The sequence below is a fragment of the Nyctereutes procyonoides genome, unplaced genomic scaffold (assembly GCF_905146905.1).
Source record: "Nyctereutes procyonoides isolate TBG_1078 unplaced genomic scaffold, NYPRO_anot_genome, whole genome shotgun sequence".
Classification (NCBI taxonomy): domain Eukaryota; kingdom Metazoa; phylum Chordata; class Mammalia; order Carnivora; family Canidae; genus Nyctereutes; species Nyctereutes procyonoides.
In genome coordinates this window covers 72,845-82,497 of record NW_026575147.1, presented here as the reverse complement: position 1 = coordinate 82,497, position 9,653 = coordinate 72,845, and the positions used below count along the sequence as shown (strand labels likewise).

The window sequence follows — 9,653 nt, the reverse complement described above, 5'->3', positions numbered from 1 at the left end:
AAGTAGACCCCAAAATCTTCTGGGCCCTGGAAATGACTGAGAATGCATGCATGAGAAAGTCTAGGAAGGGAAGATCACAGCACTGCAAGCCCAGGCAATCAAGCTTAGCCTAAGCCGGGTTAGGAACAAACACATCTACTTCTTATTGGCTCCATACAAGTCCTGGGCAGACCCTCCAGGTTTCTGTGAGCTGCTCAAAAGCCCCTAAGGAGACCCTGCCACGGGGCAAGAGGGGGGCAGGACACAGCTAAAAGTTCCCATTTCAGACTCAACCAAAGACAATTCTACTCTTACTCATTTTATATAGATTCCCCATAAGATTTTATTTGTAAAAGATATAAACATATAAATAATAAATAAATAACATGACAGGAAGAGGGAGTATTTGGAAATCATTTTCTCACAGAGCACTTTGACGAAGCATACCCATTCACCCAGCCTTCAGCATGTTGGTGAGATATTCATATATTATACACATAACTAAAGCACCTGTCAGAGTACAGGAAGCACCCTCTTCACCAGACCCTGAATAGAGAGAAGCAAACAAAGGTCCCATTACCTGCTGATTCCCCAGGAATCCAGAACCAGGAGTGGGCAGGAAGGAGAAAAGGGTCAGGATCCCAAGTAGCAGGTAGGCCAGGAGTAGGGCCCAGGATGGAAGCAGTGATCATACAGAAGGTGCAAGCAAGGGTTACTTGCATAATATATACACATTATGGGAAAAAGTCTACACAGAAAAGTAATCATTTTCATATAATTCATTTATAATTATTTTCATACAATTCATTATGTTACAAAACTGTACACCTACCCCAAGCACTGCTGAATAAACCAAAGTCATTTCTTAGAAAGAGAAGAATCAACACTGACTTTTATTCTGTCCTTCTTCCTGGATTGGGCCTATCCAGGCCAGAGCAGAGTGTGGAGTACAGAACAGCGATCCTTCAAGTCCAAGGGGTGACTCCTCCAGTCATTACAGGAGGGGTGTCTCTGTTTGGAAAGCCAGCACCAGCACCCAGAACACAGGAGTCCAGAGAGACAGACAGGCACTGCTAGCCACCATCTGGCTGTGGTGGGAATGCCCATGGTGAGGGAGCTGCAGCTCGGCAGAGATGTACCTCTCCAGAACAGGGACCTGGAGCTGTGGCACCACAGCACTAGGAGGGAAAGAAAAACACAGAATCTCAGAGCACAGCAGGAGCCACTGGATACTCCAAGGCCCCCAAAGGCCCACACAGCTTCTTTTCATCTCCCTTCTTTAAAGACAGGAATGGATCATAGTATGGTAATGGGCTTCCTATGTCTCTGTCCCTCGATACTACTGCTACAACACATCCAAGTAATACAGGCGCTAAGGCCAGCACATTGGACAACTCTCCCGGGGCTACATGGTTCTTGGCTCAAAGATTATGAAAACTCTAGGTATAAGAAGGCACAACTCAGATTTATTTATCATTAGCCTTTGGGCAATCTCAGGCAGGGACCCTCCTCACTGACCACACATAGAGGCACATCCATCTCAGGGTCTCTGGCTCAGTCTGGTGTGAACACCATGCAGACATCCCAGGTCAAGACAGTATGAGCTGAGGGGCCCATGATCTCAGGCCCACCTGGACCTTTCAGCTCAGCTCAGCTGTAAAGTATCCAACTCTAGGCCATCTTGCAAGGAAATGGTACAGACTGAAAAGGTACCGAACAGGCCAATTTATTCCTCCACCAAGGACAGTTGAAGAGCCACCCTCTGTCAGGCTCCCTGTGTAAATAAACATGGATACCAACATGATCTGCCTCTGTTCTCCAGGTCCCACTTGGCTGCCAGCTTCTCTCCACTTAAAAATGCCAATCCCTGGGGTGCCTGGGTGGCATAGTTGAGTGACTTGATTTTGGCTCAGGTCATGATCTTGACGTCATGAGATTGAGCCCCAAGTTGGGCTCCATGCTCAGCAGAGTCTGCTTCAGATTCTCTCTCCCTCTCACTCTTTCTCTAAATAGATAAAATCTTTTTTAAAAAAAATTTTTTTTTAATGCCAATCCCACAGCACATTGCAGGACTGCTTGGAGCCTTTAATGGCTCGTTTCTGTAGACATAAGATTCTCAGTCACTCCACTCCACTTCCTGTCTGTACCCACCTCACCCCTCCGTATTCCCCTGGACTTCCTAGGCTCCAGCCACAATTACTTCATCTAGGTTTCTTCAATATACTCACTCTTTCCAGGCCTTCAAATTGTTCCATTTGCTTGGAACTCCTTCACTCCTTGCTCAGTTGTTTACTCATTCAAAATTTATTATGAAGCACCTATGGAGGCACTGGATCCCTGAATCTCCTGATCCAGGCTCGAAAGTTCTGTTCACTGGGCTCCACTTTTGTCAGGTGTCTACTGAGCATCAGCCAAAAGGTCCCTGCACTCCATGAGGCCTTTTCTGATCGGGCCCCCCACCCTAAATAGTAACCTCCAACACACCCACAAGCACCTTCCCACAGCACCCTACATTTCTTTGGCAGACAACTCAAAATCTGGCTTCCTCCCCAGAATGTGAACTCCATAGGGCTAATGCCTGTCTGTCTAGTTTACTCCAAAGCCACAGCACCCAACACAAAAGCAGGAACACAGAAGGGACTCAACACATTTGAGTTAAATTGCACTGGATCCTGGATCCCAGGCCCCTCAGATGTAGTTCTTCCAGAAGACATGGCCTCCAGACCAGGCTGAGCATTACCTCTGACTCCTCTGTCCACCTCTGATGTACCTTCCAAGAGTCTCTGAGAGTGCATTCTGTGGACACCGCACTCCTTGCAAAATGTGGGGGCTAAACAAGCCCATTCCCACAAGGTTGCTTCCAGCTCTGCAGAACTACAAAATCCCTGATGTGCAATGAAGGGCTGGCAAACGTGCCTGCCCACACTGCCCCCCACCCTTTCTTTAACAGACATAAACATGTTGCCCTTACTCTAGCTTGAAACAACCACCTTCAATCTGGATTCATCAAATCACAGTGAACAGAAGCCCAGTCAGTGCCCAAAGCTGTGGCGTGCAGTTAAGGCCAGTCCACGAGGGGAGGGGGGCGGGGCGCTCATCCCCACCAGAACCTTGGCCACCCCCCGTCCCCGGGGCAGTGTGATGGGCATTGCCGGGGTGATGGATGCCAGGGATGGGCACGTCCCCTCCGCCCAGTCCAGTCCAAAGCACTGCCTCACCTCTCCTCCAGTCGGACCCACAGATCGCTGAACTGCCGAAGCCGCTGCCTTCGCTGAGGGCGCGGCCGCCTCCGCTTCTTCCGGAACTTCCGCTCTGCCTCGCCACCTAGGTCGGCACTTCCGGGCGGGGACACCTGAGGAGGCAACAGGGCGCGCGCCGCAGCCGCAGGAGCTTCCGGTGCCGGTGCCGGTGCTTCCACCGCGGGCTCTTCAGGGGCAAAGATGGTCGCGGAGGCGGGCCCTGAGGAGGATGTTGGACTCTTCTCTCTGTGAACAGGGGTGCAGGGAAGGTGGATTTGAAGGACAGCATGGTGCCCCCCCCCTCGCCCTCAGGGCTCAGGGCCTCACAACAGGTAGATGTGAAAGTTCAAGCTGGCTAGGGAGGGTTCTCGAAGCCACCTCCAGAAATGGTCACTTTGATGCCTTAATTTCTCCCTGATATCCTGTCACCACAGTCGTTCCAAATCCCCCAGCCCTGGGGAGGAAATAAAAGATACCTTTTTAATTGCATACGGTTATCAGTGGGTCCCTAACAATGGGGCACAACTGTCTAGAAAGTCGCTGAAGATTACAGCATTGAAAGGACAAACAGTGTATGTTCTCATTCATTTGGGGAATATGAATAATAGCGAAAGGGAATATAAGGGAAGGGAGAAGAAATGTGTGGGAAATATCAGAAAGGGAAACAGAACATGAAAGACTCCTAACTCTGGGAAACGAACTAGAGGTGGTGGAAGGGGAGGAGGGCGGCGGTGGGGGTGAGTGGGTGATGGGCACTGAGGGGGACACTTGACGGGATGAGCACTGGGTGTTATTCTGTATGTTGGCAAATTGAACACCAATAAAAATTAATTTATAAAAAAAAATAAAAATAAAGCACCTAAAGCAAAAAAAAAAAAAAGCGACATGAAAAATGTTTACATGCCACTTCCTTAGGACAATTGAAGAGGCCCTTAATCACGTGAATCCCTCCTCTACCCTTGTGAGGCTCTCCTCAGAATGAGGCTGTAGCGGCTCCACCCCCACCTGAATGACTGCTAGTGTTCTCAGGACTGGCTTCTGAACCCCCTTACCCCAGGCCTCACCATAAACCATCCTTCCAAAAGGGAGTAATGTTTTTCACAACTGATGAGAAACTCAGATTGGCTTCTCGTTTTCCCCAAAAGGTGAAGGTAGTCAGCCTCCTCCCTCCACACCCCGCCCCTCTCAAAGAATCTCTTCCGGCGGGGAAACAAGTCATTAGAAAGACCAAGTTTCTTCCCACAACAGGACTTTTGTCAAGGGTTTAGTTGGGGTTGAAGAAGGGTCAGTAAGAGAAGAATCCCAGCTACTAGAGGTCAACCCCGTTGTCTCCTGATGTTTGCAGTAAGGGCCCTGAGGCTGCCGTCCACCTGAGGAAAGGGAGCAGTGGATGTGCCATGTGCATCTTCCAACAATGTAGGTGCAGCAGACCAGCATATATATAAGACCTCGGTGATTCTGCCCTGATTCAGCCTTGACGAACCGCCCACCTGCCAGAAGCAGGACTCAATTCTGACCCACAACCTGACAGAACTGAGACGTCAGTATTCATGGCCCTGTGTGAGGAAGGGACGAGGTATAAGAGATAGAAAATGAAAAAGGAAAAGAGGGTGGGCAAAATAAGGTAAAAGAAGGGAATTCCTCAAATGGCAAAGAAATAAGCAAGGCCCCTGTTGTGAACTTGAGGCTGGGAACCCCAGCAACATATAGTTACAGTTAAAAGGCCCCTGGAGAACAGGACCTGCCAGATTCATCACTGTCTCCAGAGCCCAGCACCATGCCTGACACGTGTGACACTACTTAGATGAACCTCTTCATTATACCAACAAAGAAACTGGGGCCTAGAGAGGAAGAGTCCCCGCCTAAGACTCTCCAAGATTCTGGTGGCCTCCTGGAGGACTCAGGAGCAGAACGTCAGACAGATCCCATGCCCAGGCCCTCTGCCTTTCAGAAGACACCATGTCTATGTCACCCTTGAGCTCCATAGAGCCCCAACAGACTCTGGTACACAGCCAGGCACTCAAAAAAGTCTGTTGCTTTTACTTAGCAAAGAACATGGACTCATTCACTAGGGCTCAGCTCTTAAGGCTTCAAGCAGTGGATCCTCACAGTGGGACAAATCACAGCGTTGGTTCTGTTCAGCTCACAACAGACACAAGAAGACCTCAGCCTGGTTACTCCAGGTAGCCAAGGCCAGGGCTTGAGAACCAAGAGAACCAAGTTAATTACCCTTGTATGTGTGTGTTTGGCAGGGAGGGTGTTAATCCAAAAGAAATTAATTTTACTTCTCCTGATTTTATTTTTCTCCTATTTCACAGCTGAGATGTCCTGGGGAATCATAACACCCACTTTACAATTGAGGAAACTGAGGACCAGGAAAAAAAACTTCCTTGCCCTAGATCCCAACAAGGATTCAGTGCCATTTTCAAATAACATTCATCATTAAGATTTTTTTTTCAGGTTATGAAGCTAATCTATTGTCACTATAGAAAATATGGAACATATCGAGTAGTGTCACTATAATCACCTGGGAGAGAGCCTACAGACAAATGCTCATAAGGGCTCAGGCATAGGCTTAAAGGTCCCTAAGGCAGTAGGGTTGGCTGCTTCTCTGCCAGGAACAGAAAATCGCAGCTGCTAAACACAGCCCAGTTCATCCCAGAGCTCTTGGGCTAGCCTAAATATCCCATCACAGGTTGAGGTTGTGTAGGTTACCATGTCTTGGTCCATCTGAATTCCCAAAGTTTAGTGAAGCCTCTAATTACTTATAAAGCCTAAGCCCATGGTCATTTTGGCCACAGGATAGGACTCTTGTGCTGAGAAACTGCTTGCCCCCTGCCTGCATTTCACATAATCTACTTACTCCATGGAAGTCTCCAAGAAAGAAACACCCTGGTTGGCATGGCCTCTCTCCTAAGTACACACCCACCAGGAGGACATGTAGTATCCAAGAAAGAGCCTAGGGTTGAAAACTAGGACAAGATAATTAGCCTTTCGGAGCCTCTGCTGCTTCTCTGAAGTTGACCTATCTCACCTGGTTGCCGTGAAGATTAAAACTACCCACTATGCTTCACACTGAGCTGGGCACACACCGGAAAGCACACAGCTTTCCAGGTACATGCCCCTCTCTCCCAGTCCCTCTGTGTGGGGATGAATGACACTGTATGGACCCCAGCAAGGATGACCAAAACCCTGGACCACTCTGTAGCCAAAGGGACATTCACCAGATCCTCACTGGAATCTGTGGTAGGCAGAATAATGACTCCCAGAACCTAATCCCCAGAACCTGGGAATTCATTTTTTACTCTCCTGGTAAACGGGATTTTGTGGGTGTGATATAGGACTTTGAGATGGGAGATTACCCCCAGACTATCTGGGTGAGCTCAATCCAATCACATGGGTCCTTAAAGCCAAAGGACTTTTCCATTCTTCCCAGTGGGAGGTGCAAGCACAGAAGGGTCAGAGATGCAAGGTCACTGGTTTTGAGGATGGAGGGAGGGGTCGCAAACCAAGAAACGTGAGTAACCTCTATCATCTGGAAAAGGCAAGTAAACAGATTCTCCCCAGGGGCTCCAGAAGGGAGTGCAGCCCCACTAACACCTTGATTTCAGCCAGTGAGCCCTGTGTCAGACTTCTGGTCTACAGAACTGTAAAATAATCTCTGTTGCTTGAAGTCAGAGTTTATACTAATTTGTTGTGGCAACAAAAATAGAAACAAAAATTTAAAAACCTTGGGTGGGGAGGGGTTGTGGGGCTGGGGCCTCGCTTCCCCTCCAACCCCCTCCCCTGGTCCCCTATCCCTGGGGCCGTTTGTTAAAAAAGAGTAATAAAAGGATTAAAAAATAAAAAAATTTAAAAGCCTAATAGAGCATCCATTATCCTGGGAAGAGGTGTGGGGATAGGAGATTGGCTAAATCCTTGGGATCAGCCCAGCAAAACTCCTGTCCCTTCCTCTCAGCTGCAGAGGGAAAGGCAACTTGACAGCCAGGGGCATCTCCTGTGTATTCCAGCCTGCTGACAGGTGGAGGGTAGAGGCTGCCAGTAGCCCTCCCCTCACTCCTACATACAGCCCTTCTCTGGCCACTTAGTACTGGTCCACCCCAAGACCCCAGAGGCTGGCAGGGCTGGAGTAAGCTAGGTCACCTGTTGGAAGGCTTCCTGCCCCCACCCACACAGCCTGCCTCAGACCCAAGATCATATTACCAGAATCATCCCTCAAGGGTTATCACATGGCTGCTAAGGAGGGAAAAAAGGAAGCAAGTGCCTCCCCAGCCACTGCACTGCCCCTCACCAACACCTTCACTGAGGGCATTTCCCCCACTCTGGACCCTTATGCCCTCACCCCTTCTTCTCCCTGAACAGAGGCTCCTTTCCAGATGTCCTGCTCCCTCGTGGCCTGCCCCAGGAGTACTGCTCACCACTGAAAACTCATAGACACTACCCTAATGCAGCACATACTGTGTGCCAGACATCAGGACAGCTACCACAGAGGCACACACCAAACCCCTTGAGAATTCATGCATGGGGGTGGACCCAGGCTGGAGCAGAGAAGAAGATGGATCTCATAGATTTTTTAATTAATTTTTTAAGATTTTATTTACTTATTCACGAGAGACACAGAGAGGGAGAAGCAGGCTCCATGCAGGGAGCCTGATGTGGGACTCGATCCCGGAACTCCTGGGATCACACCCTGGACCGAAGGCAGGCGCTAAACCGCTGAGCCACCCAGGTGTCCCTCACAGATTCTTATAGAATTAGGGGCGGGGATGGAATGAATCCCTGGCAGAGGAAACTGCATGAACAAAAAGACAAAGCATCTGGAAAGTAAAAAGTAGAAGAAGAAAGGGCAGAAAGAGAAGGGACATGCAGGTAAAGGAGCCAACTGTACATACCGAGGCTCTGACTAGCTGTGTGATCTTTCTATTTCTCCATCAGTAAAGGAGAAGAAACACCTTCCTCATGGGCTGTCTTTAAGGGTTAACTGAGAGTCCGTGTGAACCTGGCTGCCACCTGACAATCGATCAAGAAATGTTCTTGCCTCCCCCTGGAAATGAGAGCAGCCCAGCTGGATGTCACACCGGTTCTCAGCCCTCACAATGCACCGGAATCACGGAGAGATTTTCAAAATATTGATTCCTGACCTCACTTCCTCCCTGAAGCAGGTTATCAGGGTTAGAATCAGAAGTAGGAAGCCTGAGAATAATCCTTAACCAATAACACACGTACACACACACACCAGCAGGGTCCTCTTCAGCACCCACAGGGACTGTGTGCCAGACACCAACCCAGCCAGCCTGGGAGATGGTGCTGAAAAGCGACCAGAGGCCCAGCTCACGCTACCTTCCAGAAGCACAGGTCCCCCAGAAACAAGCAGAGAACCACTAAGGGTTGGGTTGTCCCTCCAGGGATGGAGGGGAGGAGGAGGCAGGCTCAAGGAGGACAGTGGACAGACAGCAAACTGGACAGGAGGTTTTCTGAGGCAAGAAGCCTGTGCTGGAAAAAAAAAAAAGGCAGAAAAAAAATGTTTTTAAATTTTAAAAAAGCGGGGGGGGGGGGGCAGCCGGGTGGCTCAGCGGTTTAGCGCCGCCTTCAGCCCAGGGCAAGATCCTGGAGACCCAGATTCATTTGGGGAATATAAAAAATAGTGAAAGGGAATAAAGGGGAAAGGAGAAAAAATGAGTGGCAAATATCAGAGCGGGAGACAGAACATGAGAGACTCCTAACTCTGGGAAACGAAGTAGGGGTAGTGGAAGGGGAGGTGGGCAGGGGCTGGGGTGACTGGGTGACGGGCACTGAGGGGGGCACTTGATGGGATGAACACTGCCAACATGTTGGCAATTCTATATGTTGGCAAATTGAACACCAATAAAAAATTATTAAAAAAAAAAAAAAAAGATCCTGGAGACCCGGGATCGAGTCCCACATCAGGTTCCCTATGTGGAGCTGCCTCTGCCTGTGTCTCTGCCTCTCTGTGTCTCTCACGAATAAATAAAATCTTTAAAAAAAGAAAAAGAAAAAAAGGCAGAGTCTGGGTGCCGAGGCATCAGCACGAAGAAACCAAACTTTGGAAAAGAATAAGAAACCACTGAAGGATTCTGAAGTAGGGGCACTTGCAAGATTAGCCTCACAGAAAGCAAAGAACGGACCAGAGGGCAAGAGCCACAGGAAAGGAAAGGAGCAAATCCAAGCAAGGCTTTCATGGAGGAGGCCCGAGGTGTGAGGAAGGTGAGAAATAAGAAGTCTCAGGTGAGGGCTTTTGTAGAGTAGAAGAGCTGAAGAACTGTTACTCCTATTACTGAAAGGGAAGAAAGGGGAAGGAGAGAAAATGAGTGAAAATATCAGAGAGGTGACAAAACATGAGAGACACCTAACTCTGGGAAACAAACAAGGGGTAGTGGAAAGGGAGGTGGGGGGGGTCACTGGGTGATGGGGACT

General features: G+C 49.1%; 1 protein-coding gene across 2 annotated transcripts in view; it reads right to left on the bottom strand.

Moving 5' to 3' along the window:
- Positions 1–743: 743 nt before the first annotated feature.
- The window catches only part of TRABD2A (TraB domain containing 2A), a 50,869-nt gene continuing 41,959 nt past the window's right edge, over positions 744–9,653 (bottom strand). Inside the window, exons 6-7 of one of the 2 annotated variants that reach the window (XM_055312522.1) lie at positions 3,198–3,464; positions 744–1,157 (exon numbers count right to left, since the gene is read on the bottom strand). In XM_055312522.1, the coding sequence (XP_055168497.1) occupies positions 974–1,157; positions 3,198–3,464 (451 nt within the window). In that variant the 3' untranslated portion in view covers positions 744–973. Of the gene's footprint in view, positions 1,158–3,197; positions 3,465–9,653 lie in introns of those variants that run through there. The other variant, XM_055312523.1, reaches the window with a different exon arrangement.